Genomic DNA, 19,430 nt, shown 5'->3' on the forward strand with positions numbered 1-19,430 from the left:
TCAGTACTAAAGTCTACCGGCTAGTTTGCATTTAATGATTTTAGGGACTCCAAGAGATTACATGGAGGTTGCAGTAGCCATCATTATTTGCCTATATAAACATCCCTCTAACTCCTTAGCCAGTATATGGAATCAAACATTAGTTTTAAGCTTAATTTGAGAAGATCATTTGAAGAGCTTTCTAATGTTCATCATCTAAAGTCTCCTCAATTCTTGAATGATATTTCTCAATCAATTTAATAGATTCTGAAGTACTTAGATTGCTTCATTATTGTACATTTAAGAATCAACAATTGAGATTGTGTAGCTTATGATACGAAGTTGGGCCAATTTTTTTCCATAAACGAGGGCAAACATATATTTTGATTTAATAACACCAAACAAGATAACTCAAATACATAATAATAGACACCTATAATTTGAGAGGTAGGCAATCTTTCCTAATACTAACAATTTGAGAGGTAGGAGATCTCTCTCCCAAACCCTAACCCTAAGCATACTAGCCATGTTCAGACCCCAATAATAAATATAAAACTACTAAATTTCCCTTATGCACAGGCGTAATAATACTCTTCCGAAAAAACATTTTGTAATCAAGCCAAAAAAAAACTGCTATCGAATCACGTCTTATGATTCCCACATGATGTCATCATCTGACAATCATTTACATTCAATCAGAAAGTCATAGTGACTCGTGAATTTGAAATACAGTCTTGTGCACATTTTTCGACAGCATTATAACATGTTGGTACTTTGACTTTAAGTCGCACCATACAACTCTTCCAATAGCTCATCAATCGTCAGATCTCTGCCAACTTCATATCACATCTCTTCCATGATATGCAACTCGATCCAAAATCTCAGTCCTACATTTTGAATTGCACTCACCATGGTCTTGAGCTTACCAAAGTCTTGCACAAACTGGGGTTACCTCAAAGCACCACCTACATGTCTCTCTCATGAATACTCTACTGTATCAAAATCGGTCCCTTACACTCTCCTTTGCAATTCTCGTTCCCATCATTGCTACTAAATCGTCTTCCACTCAGAATGTTGCAACAACAATAAGCACTGGCGTAGTTGGATGCAGCCCTCCGTCGGGGTCCCACCTACTATGATTCCATGTTTAGGCAAACATCTTTCAAATCGATCTTCTCCCGCCCTAAATAGGACATTGTCCTGTTTAGCTTGTTGTCGCTTGTTCCAAACCTCTCGATGTCACACAATATCGTCAAGATTCTACCGTTCGAATCTACTCCCGACTCCTTCATTGAGCCCCGCCTGGTTCCATTCATTCCAATCGTCTGGATGTCGTGTTATTCCTTCTGAGTACTGCTAAAGTTTGCTCCAGAATTCTTTGTTCAATCCTGTGGTTCCAGATCCACCTAAGGCAGTAGCATTGCCCAGATGTTACATAAATCCTTCAACTTGTTGCCACTCGTGTCCCCTCCAAACATCGTCGTTCAATCTCGCGACAATCGACAACGAGTTGCAAAAAACTATATGATCTTCTTCATCATTTCCAGGTCCATGAATCTCCCATTGATGGTCTGGAACCATTCCTCCATGATCGAGAAATGCTCCTCTATTCCAAATCTGATTTTGCACAACTCTCCCTAATTTCTTCTCAAATTCATCTATTTTCTTGGCCTTTAGTACTCTTTATACATTTTTGGAACTTCTTTAATATCATCATTTGCTTTGAATCACGATTGTATTGTGGGTTTAGCCTCTTTTATGTCGTGATCCTTTTGTAGGTCTCCTAGCTAAAATAAGGTTGTTTTATGACTATATCTAAGGATCAGACTCGGGTAGAATCTCAATAAAGATGTACGTCACGATCTTATATTCCTACTATCCCCAATAGTAACTGTTTCGAGAGCTTAGGTCACAAATGTGGGCTTTGTCTGTCATGATCCCGTTTGTTAGCTTCCAAGGTAGGTCAAATCGCGACTGTGCTGTTCACCACGATCCCGTGCAACTATGTCGATCCCATTGTTGGCTTCCCAATATATCGCAATCCCGTGTTCCTAGCTAGATTCAGTCACAAAGGTGAGATTGTCTCACAACCGAGAAGTCACGATAGACGTCGTGATCCTGTCGTTGGAGTCCCCACTAGCTCGAATCACGATTGTATTGCACACCACAATGTTGGCCATGTATATCGCAATGTCAACATTAGCATCCCGGCTAGCTCAATTAGGGACTATATTGTACGCCACAATCTCAATTTTTGTGTCCCAACACTCAATTCACGACTATATGCGGTTAGGTCACGAAGATCATTGTCGTGATCCCACATACAATTTTCCTAGAGCAATTGCGACTATGGCTTTGTGGTGAAGAAGGATCAATGCTCTGATACCAATGTGATACAAATCAGAGCCAAGTGTTCTATATAATTGAGAGCAAACAAATATTTTATTTCAATAACACCGCCAAACGAGATAGCTCAAATTCATAAAGATAAGCACCTACAATTCGAGATGTAGGCAATCTCTCTCAAAAACCTATAATTCGACAGGTTGGCAATCTCTCATAAATATTAACCCTAAGACTCAAGATAACAATCTCATACATAACCCTAACCCTAAATATGTTAGACATATTTATAACCTACAATAATAAATCTAAAATTACTAAATTTCCCTTAGGTGTTGGCATAACACTTTCATGCATAGGTGATATTTAATTTAGTTACATCCAAAATATTGGTACAATTCGGTTATATTTCTTTTGATACTTGGTGCTGTGCTAAGTCTCATGGGACTTAATAGCTTTGTGTGTGACATTGTGTATAGTGGGCTTGCCATAGACAACAAGTGTGCTATTGCACATAAACCAAAATGATTGTAAGGAAGCTTCTCCGCTTACTTAAGAAGTGATTGGTTTTGTGGTGGAAAGACCAACTTAACGGAAAACCCAAGTCAATCAAGGGAATATGTGTGGATGTAGGTCAAAAGAATGGATAAACAACACAAAAATATTAGCGTCCAATGGCTCTATGATGAGATTTATATTCCTGTATTTTATCTATTAATTAGAAATTCAATTACTTCAGCAAAGAAAGTTAAATCGGAGATTACTGAAACAATTGTAGTGCTTAAATTTTAATTACTTTTAGCATTTATCATGAAAATCATCATATTTGTGTTTGGATCCTAATGTGAATTTGGAGTATGATAATTTAATTGCTTGATGAAAAAAACTACACCTTTCCTCACTTATGTTCAGTACAATAGTTTATTGTTAAAATTTTACATAATATCCCATACTCACCTATAACTTATCACATCTTTATATAGTTTATCACATCTTATATAGTTTGTCAAATACACACGTACACAGAATTATATATTGTAAATTAAGTGAATTAGACCTTGGGCTAATATAGCAAATTAAGTGAATTAGACCTTGGGTTAATATAGCGACAAAATTATGACTTTGTTAATTCATGCTCTTCAGCATAACATCATTTCTATATTGAATTACACTTTTTTATTGTGTACATGTAATTAACAAAATTGTTCTAGAAATTTTGGAGGAACTTTCATAGAGAAAACTATTTTCTAATCTTCTCATTAAGTAAATAACAAATATATATACAACTCAAATTAACCCGCATAAACTTGGAGGGAAATTCAAATTAACATAATAAAACAAAAGAAATAAAAACACAATAATGGATAGTTAAGGGAGAATAATTCTTCCCCCAAATGTAACCGTGGGTTTATGCATATTAACAATTGTTAACTTCTTTTTACATTTAATCAGCTTTCACGTTGTATTATATTATTGACGCAAAAGCATCCCGCTACAGACACGTGATCTAAGATCCTGCAATCTCGATCGCGGGACTTCTGTGATTCTGATTGTGACAATCTTGTGGTTCAGCCACGATCCTGTGATTCAACTGCATCCCTCAATTCTGGTTATTGCAATATAACGATTATGCAACACGCAGCTCCCATGACCGTGGGAGGAATGTGTCAAGACTTCTCTTTTGTTTTTTTTTTATTCTTAGCAAGTTTCCTTCTTTTTTATATTTCTTTTTTAGTTTTTCTTATTTCTCTATTTCTCCTAGGTTATTTTCATTAAGGTGCTCTTATAAATGTTGTATGCTTGTTATTTTAAAAGCATAAACAATGGAATTTGTGTTTTGAGACTATTTTTTCGAGTTTATGTTCTCCAAAGTGTTGTATTATCTTCCTTTTGTCGGTGGTGTATATGTATCTTGCTCAGGAATAGGTGATGGATCCTCCTTGGCATTATAGCTCGCCATTTCGAAGTTTTCTTCATTGTTTTCAACTGGGACAGTCACCAAATAAGTGTTGTATATGTATCTTGCTCAAGAATAGGTGATGGATCCTCCTTGGCATTGTAGCTCGTCATTTTGAAGTTTTCTTCATTGTTTTCAACTGGGACAGTCACCAAATATCATCTATTCCCCTCCAAACACCGTCGATCCTAAACCCTAAACCACCTCCCTGAAAAACCCACTTTCTAAACACCTTCTACAACCCTGGAATGGTATTATTAGGTACAGAACCCGAAAAATCCAAAATTTCCAAAAAATCCAAAATTTCCGAAAAATCCAAAATTTCTGAAAAATCCAAAATTTCCGAAAAATCCAAAATTTTTAGTACTGCCTTTCTTGTCCCAATCTAAAATTCAAAAAAAAAAAAAAAATCATTTCTACCACAATTCCCAACTCTAATCCTAAATTTTAAAAATCCAACCTTTCGAACCTTCACCAAAAATCCGCTCTGACACCTACAACCCAAAACCTAATCTTCGACAAATCATTTATCTACAACCCTACATCAGTTGATTGAGAGAAAATGACAAAATGTCACTTAGGAGAATTTTGCAAAAAAGATGTCCATGAGCTTACTATGGATAATATACGACAAGAAATCTTTCAACAACAACAAAATTTTGCCTCCTTTGAGAGAAAAAAATCCGGTGAAATCACCCATAGCCTAAGCTGTGACTCATCAAATAAAGCGAAGGAAGTGAATCATTTCATTCAGGAAGTTTTCAATGATGAATAAATAATAACCCCAAGATTAAGCATGGAGTATCAAAGAAGCCAAAAATATGGAGTGAAGATTGACTTGCTAGATTTTGACGGTTGCATGGATCTAGATGAATTCATCGAAGGGCTTCAAACATTAAAATGAATCTTTGAGTAAAATGACATTTCGCCAGACAAGAGGGTAAAGCTAGATGCCTTTAAGTTAAGGAAATGTGCATCCCTGTAGTGGGAGAATCTAAAACGTTTTCAACAACGAGAAGGAAAAAGTAAGATCAACATATGGTCTAAAATGATAAGGGAGACACTGCGCAAATATTTTCCCCCACATTCTGGCAAGATATGTTCATTAAACTCCACCACATGCACTAGAAAGATTCTTCTACGGAGGAATACACAACTGAATTTGATCAACTCGTGCTAGAAAGAGCGCACACTAGTGAGTAAACTTTGAAAATTGAGGTCGTCTATTAGGTATGTGGTGCAGCTGCAGTCGTATTGGTCCCAACTCAAACAGATCCGAGCTTTGAATGTGGAAAAACAACAATATCACCAAGTGGCTGACACACCTTATAGGCAAAGTTCAACCTCAAAATCAAACAGCAAGAGCCAACATTTAAAAAATCATTCGAGGCACCTACCTCAAGGTGTGCCCTGATTTGAGGGGCTTGAGCAACAACTAAAAGCATAAACCTCGTTGATGTGGGTGAGGCTTATGCCTTTCTGTAGTGAGGCGTACACCTCCAGGCTTTTATGCCTCGAATTGTTTGAGACATCGAAGCAAATTACCTTATTTAAATTAGACATGGCAACCATAAGTGTCATTCTGAAGCTTTGTTTCTTCATCATGCTTCATCCCGAGCCTTCACGTGCGCCTGCGTCGAAGAACTGTCTGATCATCGAAGTCCAGCGTTGTCTCGAGCTTTGAAGGCTTCTGAGTTTTCGTCGTTCTAAACTTTTTTGCTTCCTGAGAGTCGAAGTTCAATCAAAACTTCTACATCTTCTGCATTCCGAGTCGTCTTCTGCATCTCCTCTACTGTAGAAGTCCAACATTTACAAAGACTTCTGTACCGAGCCTTCTGTATCCAGAGCCTAAAATAATTTGGTGGTATGTATTTAAATGTCTGTCATAAGTATATGTACTTTCTTTATACATTTACAAACATACCACCCAATTTTTATTAAAGTGTGGGGTGTTAGATATAAAAATTAATAATAATTGGGTATGTATTTAAATTTTAAGTTTAATGTTCAAATCTTATTTCAAGTTTTTGTTTTATATTTGAGATTTGGTAATATTATATGCATGTGTTATTAAGTGAAGTATTGAAGTCTATTAACATATTTAAATTCTAAGTTTAATGATCAAGATTTATGGGTTATCAAATATCATGTTTATGAATTATATTTAATTTTATGAATTCTTATTTTATTTTATTTTTTTTGAGGCTTATGCCTTGCCTCACAAAGAAAAAAGCCTCAATTCTCGATTTCACCTTTTAAAACAATGGCAAGAGCACATCCAGTGGAGCATCCCAATTGAATCTAATTAAGAAAAAACTAGTTCAGAGTGTAGAAAAAAGTGGATATTTCCAGAACTCTCAAATCCCTCCCAATAAAGAAGTGTCTCAAGTACCACGACTTTGAGCATTTTACATCCGAATACCCAAACAGAAGGGTGATCTCCTTCATTAAACAAGGAACAGTTGAAGAAATAGACAGTGACAGAAAACATTAAAAGTGAGGATACAAAAGAGCATTAATTTTCCACTAATAAGGGAAAGATGCTAGTGATTCATGTTGAACTAATGAAAGGGACTCCAACAAGATTAACATTCCTAAAAGATAATGAGTTCAAGGAGCCAATATTAAAAAAAGGGTAGCCATTATTGAAGAGGTTATTAGATATCTTGATCGATAGTTTATCTCTTGGGTAACTACCATCAGGAGATACTCAACATGCTATAAACCACAAACTAGGATTTTACCGACCAAATCAAATCATCTATGAGATGCAACCAGACGAGTATGAGAAGTTGCAAAAACTTGTTGCACATTTGATGACTAGAGAATTGATTCATGCATACTACCTTGATGCAACCCAGCTTTGATTGTGTTAAAAAATGATGGCTACGTATTCTATCAGGATGGTCTTAAAAATGACGTATTTGTTTTAGATTTGCATGGGATAGGCACGAGTCTAAATTTTGTAGTTAGACTGTCTCAAAAATAGCAAAGCGATGGCTTTATTATGATAGTAATGGATCAATTCCAAAATCTTTATAAGAAGAAGACAACTCTTCCTACCAGATGAGAATGACACGAGAGCGCCCCACTACAGACATCGGATTGAAGATCCTACAATGCAGATCGCGTGACTCCCGTACTACTGCTCGCATGACTTCTGCAATTCTAATCAAAACCTTTTGGGGAGTCAAACATCTAGTATCTATGGAAATATCTAGTACAGAACCCGGCAAACCCTAAATTTTAAGGATTTTTCAATCAAATACTTAAACTAAAAATCCATACCATCTAAACTAACACCTCACCAAAAAAAAGTTTCCCACATTATACACCTAACCCTAGCCCTAAACCTAACCTTAAACCATATCTGCTTTTCCAATCCATTAGAAGAATGAGATGTCATACTGCCGAGAAATCCACAATAAGGTGTTTGGGGGCTCACAATGGAGGACATGCAACAGAAAAATCTTTAACTGTAATAGAGGTTTGTCTCCTTTGAGAGAAATTTGAGAGAATGCAATCCTATCAGATCACTCATATCAACAATAATAACACAAGATCAAGTGGAGAAAGTGAATCTCTTCCATCAAGTAGTCTCCAGGGAGAAAAAGTCACTACCTCAATGATTTGGCATAGCATATCAGAGAAGCCGGTATTTTGTAGTGAAAATTTACTTGTAAGATTTTGGCAATGGAACGGATCTTTTAATACAAGAATATTCTATATTCCATTAATTTAAATAAGAGTGCATCTCTGTGGTGGAAAAATTTGAAACACTTAAGCCAGCGAGAGGGAAAAAGCAAAGTATAATCTAGTCCAACATGAAAAGGGTCGTCCCCGCTGAGAGCAATTCAGCATCTCATCATTTCAAATAGAGTTGGGGAGTCATTGAGTAATTTTTGGAAGGCCCTATGGAGAAAACGAGATACTCAACTCCAGTTCAGTTCAACCTAACCTAACATGCTGCCAAAGAGAGTCAAAACTTTTAGAGGAGAATGATGTGGCACTTGAGAACGCAAATCCTACTACAAACATGGGATAAAAGATCCCGCAACACTAACCACGTGACTTCCATACCGTTGATCGCATGACTTATGCAATTCCGATTGCAAGAATCCCGCGATTCAACTACAATCTCATAATTCAGCCACATCTTGTAAATCAGATTTCCACAATATCATGATTATGTGATGCTCGACTCCCGGAATCATGGGAGGAATGTGCTAAGGCTTTTTTCTAGTAAGCTTCCTTCTTTTGTTAACTTCCTTTCTTTTTTTTTTTTTACCCTTCTTTTGTTAACTTCCTTTCTTTTTTTTTTCCTATTTCTCTATTTCTAACTAAGTTATTTTACATTAAGGCCCTTTTATATGTATTATATGCTTGTTATTTTAAAAGCATGAACAATGGTATTTATGTTTTGAGATTTTTTTCTCGAGTTTATGCTCTTTGAAGCATTGTATTCTCTTCTTTTTGCAAGTGTTGTATCTATATCTTGCTCAAGAATGGGGAGTAGATCGTCCTCGATGTCGTGTCTTAACTCAACATTTCAAAGATTGGTTGGGCAAGCAAACTATATAATCATGCACTTGATCAATTGTAGTCTAACAAAAGCTTTGAATAATTTAAAAATTAGAAGTTTCGGTTGTGAAAAAGCCATCCTTGATGCATTTGATAAGTTTTTGGTGAAATTTCATATGCTCAAATTCCTAGGGAGAAAAGACGTTTAATGAGACAACTGAGAAAGGCATCTTGATTAGCTATTGCTTGAAATCAGAAGGAGATAGATTTTTATATTCCAAAAAAGAAAAAACTCATTACCCACAATGTCATCTTTATGAAAGAGATTCAATCAATCGGAAAGCCATCAATGACAAAGGTACAAGTTGATGGAGAAGGGGAGAGGAAGAACTCCACATACACAACTTGATCTAACAAGCACTTGATTAGCCTCACAAATAATCTAATTTCATACACCAATATTCAATCTGAATATAAGCCGTCCATTCCTAATTATAGAAATTGGATCCTAACCCTATTTGAGATTAAAATTAAGACTAAAAAATAATTCAAATTTAAAGCTATAATATTATCCAAACATGATAATTAAATCTAATAAAGATCAATTTAAAAAAATTGAAATTCAGACAAAAATAAAATGGGTGCAATAAGGCATGATTCAGTTATGTTGTGAGCTGACTTGACTCATTATAATTGGCTATAGACAAACAGGCTTGTGTGGGGTAATTTGACCTAATTATGGCCTGCATTATATCAACAAGCTTGTGCGGGGTAATTTGACCTAATTATGGCCTGCATTATATCAGACAACTAATTATGGCCTGCTTGTGTGCAAAGACCTCTCCTTTAAAGAATCAATACTCATGCGATCATCCAATAGATTAGAGGGCTACCTATTACAATTCATCCTTAAATTAATCATCCAAGTATCATTTGAGCGATGCTTCCTTTCCACTTGACTAAAAACATAGTGCTTAGCATTCTTCTCAAATATTATTTTACTTAAATGACACCTAGCAGCCAAGTGGGTAAGTAGAAACAAGACTGATGAGATCAATTAAAGCAAACAGCTATAATAGAAACCTATCATATAGAGGGTCTACAAAAAATTTTAGTGATTTGAATGCCTCTCAATAAGGCAATACATCTTTTACAAAGAAAAGGGAACAAATAACTATATAATGAATCCAATCTAAAACATAAACTTTAGAATTACCTTTTCTACTTATTTTCATATGGCAAGATATTCTCGCATGAAATTTCTTATATCTAGTCTATACAAGCATTTGAAATGCATACGAATAATGGCAGGCACCTTTCACATTTTACAATATATTTTTTCATTCTTCTTTTTTTTTTTTTTGGCAACCTTTCACTTAGCATCACATCTGTCATTTTTTGTTAAAAATTTTCACACAATTTCGACGGTGCTTCATTATCCCAGCGAAATAGTTAACAAAAATAGGACATCCCGCCAAACCAATGAAGTCATCTTTTAAAAGCAATGCACAAGCGAACACAAACTAGATGCATAAGGAAAATTAAATTTTTGTTCGAGAAAAAAAATAATTTCTACACTTCAACGAAGATACAATTGAAAATGAAGAAGTTCAAGTAGAGTTCTACGGTACAAATGACTAGAGAAATAACATTTTACAAAAGCATTGTGAAAGGAGAACTCGGAGAAGCTTTGGGAGTTCAAGAAAAACACGTTGACGGGGAGAATGCTGAATAATTAAGGTCCTAAAAATGATGTACTGTGTTGTCATTCCTTAGAAAGGTTGCATTGCATTGTCATTTCCTGTCCTAATTATAGCTCTTCAAATCTCATCCCACATATACTGCAAAAAATTTATCAAAATGGCATCCACAAAAAAAAGTAAAATATATGGTGGAAAAACAACATTTATGGCCCATCAAATTTTCTCGTTTGCTGAAAAACTCTGCTATGTTTTTCTATTCTGCTATTATTTTTATGTATCCAACAGAAAACAAGATGAGAGCCAAATATGTAAAATATTGGTTTACCTATGAGCTAATCCTCGTGTCCAAGCGAAAATTGAGGCAATACTGTTTGTACTAGTTTCACCTCCTTTCTTGTAAACACGATAGTGACGAGTTACAGTGCCATGTGCTGCCTCGGCTTCAATTGTTTTTCCATCAGGGCAGACCTTGAACACAACCCCAACAAGTAGATGTAAGAGGTGGCTATTTACTGGTATAAGCTTTTGTGCAAGACAGAACAATTTCAAATATATAAAGCAAATTATTCAATTAAATGGCTGATTAGGCATATATAATCATTCCTTAATGTTAAGTCCATAGAAAATTCACCAAGAAGCATGCATAATTTAAAATAATTATAATCATTGCTATTGCCTTCATCACCATAGCAGTGGTGACTGCAGCCCGTCACCATTTCTGGCTAGTACTATAAAACTGATTATAGAATGCCTAATTCAGCTGATTTTCATTTCCACGAGGATGTTTTTGATCTAATGGCATAACCCTTAACAAGCAACAGAGTTAAATGCACAAAATCATTTTCTCTCAAATATTTACTGTCCCTCCCAAAATAAAATGCTATGATGGCCACATGAGCAATTGATTTTGATGATCACAAATACAATAAGGATTGCGGACAAATGTTTTTTTTTCTAGTTTTCAAGGAAGACAAGTTTATCATCATGACCACTAAACACGTGAAAACAGAGTGTATTAGACCAGGAAAACAATTCAAAATCAAAAAATAAAAAATTCATATAAAGCAAACAAGGAATAGTCGAACCTAAAATATCAAAATTGAACATTCAAATATTAAAAAAAAAACTTAGTGCGATAGCCAAAAAAACTTTTAAATATCGTATAATACATTAGTGTAAATAAAATAAATCAAGCTTTCAAAATTAAGCCCTTTAGATTTTACAAAAATAAATATATGGGTATCCTCAAAGTAGAAGGTTGTCTTAAAGTTTTGCACAACTCTGCAGAGATACAAAGAAACTGGGATCCAATAAATTAATTCAAATGAGCCTCCGCAAAATTTAATAGAGGTGTGGGTGTGTGTTTTTCTCCTAGCCTTTGAAGAGAGAAAGACTGGATGTCTACATTTAAGAAGTGAATATGCCTATAGAACCGCAATCTTTTCTATTTGTTTTGTTTTTCCCGGACTTTCTTTTCTGGTGTGGTTAGTGTTTTGGAGGCTCACACGTTGAGAAGATTCCCTTGCTTCAAAGAAGAAACATGGGAGTTCATCCCGTAGAAAAGGTTGACGTAAATGGAATCTCCACCTAGTGTAGTAATGAATTTTTCATGTAGGTTTATAGGAAATCACAAGTGACTGAACATTTATTGTGGCCGACCACATAAAAATCACTTGCGTTCTATATCTCTATTTTTATACTTATTTATTTTTTCATTTATTGTGGCCGACCACATAAAAATCACTTGTGTTCTATATCTCTATTTTTATACTTATTTATTTTTTATCGTGCTAGTCAAAATTCACAACTACTAATTTTTACCATATCAAATTATCTTTGAAAATTTATTAAAATTTTAAATTCGCACAATTCACCCATCCACCCCTTTCAGATAAGTGTAAAACCTCTATGCTGAACATAAGCCATTAAATAAAATTTTAAATGGGAAAATTTTATAAATGTGTTGGCATTTCTCAACATAGAAAATGACATACATTATAAAAATAACCAAGAGAGTTGAATAAAGATCTCTAAGTTACAATGAAACAAAAAAATTTTTCTATACAAACAATTATATCCAGTATGTTTAAACCCTCATAGAAGCACCCATCAATTCATTTCTATGCAAATCACCTGCTAATTCTCCAACCTAAATTAACCCGCAAAATTAAATTAAAATAAGAAAGCATCCATACTTATTTTAGTATAGTATAACACGATTTAAAAAAGCGAACTTGATAAAATATAATTACCAAGACTGATGTCATTAGACCTAGGGAACCAAACCCTGTAGAATCCATTAAAAAAAAACAAGAAATAGTTAAAGTAGGGTAAATGGCTTCCTTGGGGAACTAATTGTTTAAACAAGAAATAGTTAGGGTAAATGGCTTCCTTGGGGAACTAATTGTTTATTGTGAAATACTTTGAATTTTGGCAAATATTGAACACAAAGAAAGTGTTAAAGCAGTCACTTGATTCTTTGTAGAGGGACATTTTAGTTCCAGAGTTTATAAAAGTGTACATTTAGTCCCCAAACTCTTTACACATGGCTGAAATAGTCAAAATGAGGACTACTTTAGCCCCAATTAAAAGATTCAGAGACTAAATTGATATTTTTATAAACTCACATAAATGGCCCCAAGTAGACTATTTTGGTGCTTTTCTCATTGAACAAATAAAGGCATGAAGAAAAAGATGGAATAGATTCAAACCCTGAGCTAAGAAGTCACTCTGCACATCACCATCATAGTTCTTGCAAGCCCACACATAACCACCTTCACTCTTGACGACATAAGCAACCATATCATCAATTAAACGGTGTTCATACCTGTCACAAATAATAAAAATCAAATATTAGTGAGTAGTGGCATCCTAACCGTTATTTCAATCATCAATGATGCCCAAAACTAGCTCACCATATGCCAGAAGCATCAAATTTTGATTTCCACTTAGATTCGTAGATTTCTTCGAATATGTCCTTGAATCTAAAGAATCACATACAACAAGTAATCAACAATTAGCAGGGAAAGCAGCAGCAAAACTATAATGACTCCATAATAGTAAAACGCAGATTTCATCTTGAAATAGCCCAACATACCTTCCATCATACTTCTTCAGAATTGTATTTTTGGTGCTAAGATATAACGGCCACTTTTTTTGATAAGCAACATTCATTGAAGATTCAGCGAAGGCACGGATGGACTATTTACAGGAAATCATAGAAGGTTTGAAAGCTATTTTAAAACAAATTTGAGAAAAGCACTATGACAGAAGTAACATAAGGCTGCAAGTAATGAACCTCATCAGTATTGAACATGGACAATGCTACACCACCTGCCCCAGTGAAATTGAAAACCTCTAAATCAACATGTTCCTCTTTTCCTTCTGCAAATGCAAGTAAAATACATCAAACATTACCACATTTCTGATAGTCAATTAAATTTAGTAAAGACCAAAGTGATCATTTTACTTAGTTCCACAGAACACAAATAATCCTTCAACAGAATAGAAAAATTAGCATATGCAATAAGTACTGCTAGAGACCTACCAAATACTATTTTAAGCTTCCCTGGCTCTTTTACAACCAAATCAGTAGCTCTGTACTGATCACCAAAAGCATGTCTTCCAATACAAATGGGTTTTGTCCACCCTGAAAAAAAAAATTATCATGGAGAGATAAATCAAATTTTACAGTTACAAAATTGTATGCCCTTCAAAAAAACCTGAAATAAGCCTTGGAACATTCTTGCATAAGATAGGCTCTCTGAACACCGTACCTGCATGAAAGCAAACGCAGCATCAAGATAATATTAATGATTAAGTGGTCCCTAAGGTTCAACCATGGCAGATTATCTGACCATTCAAAATGTTTCTAATTGTTCCATTTGGACTCTTCCACATGTTCTTGAGGTTGAATTCTTTAACTCGAGTTTCATCTATCATCCCAGAATACAGGAAGAAAAAGTAACATTAAATATAATCTAAAATAAATAAACTATTATCACAGTACTACCACTTATTTTGAAAAAATCAGCCAAGGTTATATGTAATTCCCAATTTAACCTTACCTGGAGTAATTGTTGCACATTTGATTGCTACATTATATCTGCAATGGAATTACATAAACTTTTAGGTCGATATAAAAGACCAACAAATTATCAAAAAGATAATCAATAACTTCAGATCAAGCAAAAAATTTTTTGCAGCTCCAAAAAAACACTCTTTAGTGTTTATGTAGAATTCAGCAGAATATTTTATTGATATGAAAAAGTGATATAAATACATCTTACGTGAGTCCTCAAATAGGAAAGACATGAAAAAGGAAATAACAAGAAAGCAAAAACATAGCACCTAGATTACAATCAATCAATTCCTTATAATTACTCAGAGATAAAAAGAAAACGACATAAAATAGAAAAGGAAATAAATTCAATCCTCATAACTATTAAAACTCTCCCTTAAGCTAAACCATAGATGTCAATCATGTCCAACTTAGATTTGAAGTCGTCAAACAACATGCGAAAAAGATTCTTTATGAGAATATCGGTCAATTAGCCAACAAATAAGACAAATGAAACACAAATCTCCCTCGAATAGAGCTTCTCCTTGATAAATTGTCGGTAAATCTCCACATACTTGATACGATCATGTTAGACCGGATTATGAGCAATGTTAATCATGGCTTTATTGTCACAAAACAACTGCATAGGTGCAGTGACTGCGTAGGTGCAGTGATCGGCATATGTAACTCGTAAAGCATGATGTGCAACCAGAGGACTTCACACACCCCCAAAAAGTGAAACTCGACTTCGGCACAACTACGGGCAAGCACGAATTGCTTTTTTGATAAGGTCCCCCAATACGAAGTAGTAATAACTCGAGATAGATTGTCTATCATAGACAGATTCAGCCCAATCAGCATCCATATAAACCGCAAAAGAATTAGAGTTGTGGTGAAGATGAACAACAAACCTAAGCCCAGTGTGTCTTTAGTGGAGGATCCAATTGACAGTGGTAAGATGGTGCTTGTAGGGGGGGGGGGGGGGGGGGGGGTGGGGGGTAGACTGGTGGCGACCCAGCAGTGGAGGATCCAATTGACGGTGGTAAGATGATGATACTTACCGCGTAACAATCATAAATTGATTGATGATACCTACCGCGTAACAAATGTTCAGGCGTGTATGGGCGAGGTATGAGTTTATCCACAAGGTGAAGGTAGTGTACTTGTTTACTGGAATGGCATAGGGAACATTAAATAATTTCTCATTTGGGTCCATCGGGACAACCGATTTACAAAGGTCAATAAATTCATCATATATTTGCATTGAAAAATACAAATGCCACGAGAAGACCAGTTGCTTCCATGCCTAAAAAATATTAGAGGGAACCCAAGTTTTCCATCTCAAAAGATGTGATGAGAATGCCTTTCAGAGACTCCATGTCCGGCAGATCGTTACCTGTGAGCACAATGTCATCGACGTGGACGATAAAGATGAAAATACGACCACTGGATGAATGGCGAAAAAATAGTTTATAATCAGATTGGGCCTGTGAGAACCACTAACGCTTGCGTAAACTTGTCGAACCAAGCCTATGGGAATTATTTCAGTCCATGGAGGAACTTTCGCAATTGGCACACATATCCACAGGTAGAAATCGAGTCAAGTCTCGGTGAGAGGGACATATAAGCCTCCTCAATAAGATTGTCATCAAAGAAAGCATTCTTAATATGACGTAAGGACCAATCCAGATTCGCGACTAGTGATAATAGGACCAGAATAATAACTTTAGTTTGGCAACAGGGGAAAAGTCTCTTCATAGTCAACTACATAAGTTTTTGAATATCTTTTTGGGATCAACTGTAATGTTTTGTTTCTGCTACCGGGAGAAGAATCGAAATGGAGAACAGAGATGGAAGAGGAAACGATGAATCAGTGAAGGATGAGGAAACGAACAACTGAAGAAGAGAAAGTGAGGGAATCAGAAGCCTATGCGATGAGTTCGCCTATAAAAAGAGTCGAGCAGCACGAAAGACATCTAGCGTAGCGTCAGTGTCGAGTCGAGTCAAAGAAGAAGACGAAGGAGTTCTGTCGAGCTTCGAGTGATCTGGTGCAAAGAGAAGCAAGGCAGGAGGGAGCGGCAAAGGAACCCGTGCCCTAATGTATCGATGATGAAGAAGAGAGGAAGGAGCAATGCAAAGGAGATAAGGGGCGGCGTCGGCGTATGGCGATAAAATCTTCGGCGTCAGTGTTGTGCAGAGGAAGAGGAAGCAGGGGGGAGAAGATCTCACGTAGTGTTGATCCAAGCCGAGGGAGGAGGTATGGAGAAATTGCGCGCGTGAGAAGTTTTTAAACAATAAGTTTATCTAAGTTATAAAAATTTATATATATATATATATATATATTATAAAAAGCCCAACGCAAATTTATTGAACAGGTTGTATGAGTGGACCCAAATAGGCACCCAATCCATACGGTACAACACACATAAAAAGAAAATAAGAGAAACTTAAAACCCAAAAATAGATGGTACATATAAGATCAACCAGGTTGACCCACTTTAGTTTTGTCTCTGCCTCTAGTTCTCAGAAAGAAACTAGCTAACAGATTGGTGAGGTGTGTACCATTGCCCAAAGTAACTAGAGTATCATCTATTAGGTTCCTTAGCTCAAGTAGATCTCCATTCTTCTTCTTCCTCCTAGAAGTGTAAACTTGTCATTCCTCATTTTGTTCATTCGGATGAAGTGATAGTGTTGCAGTAGAAAGATTGCCAACAATTGTGCCCACAAGTGTATGTGAGGTAAGAGTTGTCGCCTCTACCTCTAATACTTCCTGAAGATGGGGAGCTACAAGGTTCTCTTGATTATCAATCAGTGTAGGTAAGAGTCCATTATTTTTTTCAATAGGGTTTAAAAGTGTAGATTGCTCAGCAGAGCCATCCATCTTCTCATCGATCGCAGAAACAGTATTTACAGGGGGAGGATCCACAAGGGGCAATAGAATCAGACACCAAATATTGTCCTGTTGTAGTTTTCTCGCCAGGTGGCGAGAATGGCGTCGGCGGCGGCGCTCTACTCAGCTCGGCTAGGGTTTCGCCCAATGGTAAAACCCTAGTTTGATTCGGCCTTCAATCCACCCTCTCGTGCTCGATGACAAAGTTCTCGTATTCGACGATGACTATAAAGGACTTCGTGCTCGTCAATCTCCTTCACAATCGTCTTCTTCTCTTTTTGTGTCCAATGATGAAGGGCCTTGGTGTCTTCCTGCTGCAGTTTCGTGTCTGTCGAGCTACGGTTAATAGGATTGTTGCGGTTTTGTCTTCCAGCTGCGGTGTTGTCTCAGCTGCGATTTGTCTATCAAGCCGCTACTTCATTTCTGCGCACTTGGCCTTCTGAGCAGCTTCGCCCCGACCTCTTCGGCTTGTCTTTTTTGCCCTCTGCCCAACTTGCAGGGCTTCTCTTATTGTGATGGAGCTTCCTTCTTCTTCGGTTGAACATGACAGAACCTCCTTTGCCCACGTGGTGGGTAATCCTCAGGGGGAGACGACGGTTGTCTTCTTCTCAAGTTATAAGAAGAATCATGACGGTAAAGGTGCCTCTATCAAGATTGCAAGCAGGAAAAGTGGGAAAGCATCACTTTTTTTTCTGAATGACTGACAAATTCAAGTATGTTTTTATTGGGAAATTTCAGTGGGGACACCCACCTATAGAAGTTATCAGAAAAAGTTTTGATGACCTCAAACTAATAAGAAAGTGGAAAGACAGAAAAGTGGAAAAAGGGGCTCATGGATGGGAGACATGTTTTGATTCAGTTAACTGTGTTTGAAAATTACACTCAAATTTTCACCAAAAAATATATTAACATTGCTATGAAGCTACTCAAGTGGTCTTTTGGTTTTGACTTCAATCATGAACCTCCTACTGTACCGGTATGGTTTAGTCTACCTGGTCTCAAGCTGCACTTTTTTCATCATCAGGTTCTTTATTCTATTGGTGTCATACTTAGGGACCCTATGAAACTAAATCTACCTAATTTCAACCTTACCAGACCTTCTGTGGCCAGAATACTTGTGGAAAAAATATTACTTTGTTTGATGTTACCGAAGTCTGGTTGGGCACAACGCATAATGGATATTGGCAACAAATCGTCATAGAGCATAAACCTCCTTATTGCTCTCATTGTAAGATGTTTGGGCATAACCTTAATAAATGTCATAAGTTTCATCCTAATTTGAAATCTAAAGATCAAATAAATATTATATATATATTATTTAAATGAATAAAACTTAAAAGAATTTGATATAGTTCCCATCCTGAATCGATGAAAAGGTGTTAGCCATAAGAAAAGGTTAGGGTTTTAATTCTAAAAATATTTTGTATAAATTAGTAATATGTATATTAATATTAATTATAATAATTAAAATTAAAAGTTTAAGTATTGAAATCTTAAAATAGTGTAATTGACAATTAAATTAAAACATTAAGTATAGTGATAATTGAATATTTTATATTTTATATTTTATAGATGATAATTTGATCTAAATAATACAAGTTAAAAGCAAGCAAATCGTCCATCAACAAAATGAGTACTCATGTTTTTCTATTATGGCAGTGTTTTGCTTCTTCTAGGCCGAATGCATTAATTAGTACTTTCATTAATTATATGGTAAATGGCTGCAAACTAATGATTTTGAATTCTATTAGATTTTTGTTCATAATGAATCAATGATATGTGTGCACATCCTTATTGAATGATTTGACTCTTATGCAAATGATAAATGAATATTTTTTTAGAAAGTGATATTTTTATTGGATGTTGGTATGTGCATGATTGACTATGATGAAGTCATCCCTTGATGGTAACAGTGGAGAACACTAATGTACCTATGCATGTAAATAGAGAAAAATATTAACATAGAAGAACTTTAAG

At 35.7% G+C, this 19,430-nt stretch overlaps 1 protein-coding gene across 1 annotated transcript in view; it reads right to left on the minus strand.

Annotated features, from left to right (window-relative positions):
* LOC110018170 (cytosolic isocitrate dehydrogenase [NADP]-like) overlaps window positions 1–19,430 on the minus strand; it is a 103,665-nt gene that overhangs the window by 5,426 nt on the left and 78,809 nt on the right. The window contains exons 4-13 of the mRNA XM_020715384.1: window positions 14,571–14,608; window positions 14,361–14,438; window positions 14,226–14,279; window positions 14,051–14,152; window positions 13,802–13,887; window positions 13,601–13,704; window positions 13,419–13,487; window positions 13,215–13,330; window positions 12,756–12,790; window positions 10,829–10,971 (exon numbers count right to left, since the gene is read on the minus strand). Coding sequence (XP_020571043.1) covers window positions 10,829–10,971; window positions 12,756–12,790; window positions 13,215–13,330; window positions 13,419–13,487; window positions 13,601–13,704; window positions 13,802–13,887; window positions 14,051–14,152; window positions 14,226–14,279; window positions 14,361–14,438; window positions 14,571–14,608 — 825 coding nt within the window. The remainder of the gene's footprint in view (window positions 1–10,828; window positions 10,972–12,755; window positions 12,791–13,214; window positions 13,331–13,418; window positions 13,488–13,600; window positions 13,705–13,801; window positions 13,888–14,050; window positions 14,153–14,225; window positions 14,280–14,360; window positions 14,439–14,570; window positions 14,609–19,430) is intronic.

Source organism: Phalaenopsis equestris, unplaced genomic scaffold, assembly GCF_001263595.1.
Source record: "Phalaenopsis equestris unplaced genomic scaffold, ASM126359v1 Scaffold000004, whole genome shotgun sequence".
Taxonomy (NCBI): domain Eukaryota; kingdom Viridiplantae; phylum Streptophyta; class Magnoliopsida; order Asparagales; family Orchidaceae; genus Phalaenopsis; species Phalaenopsis equestris.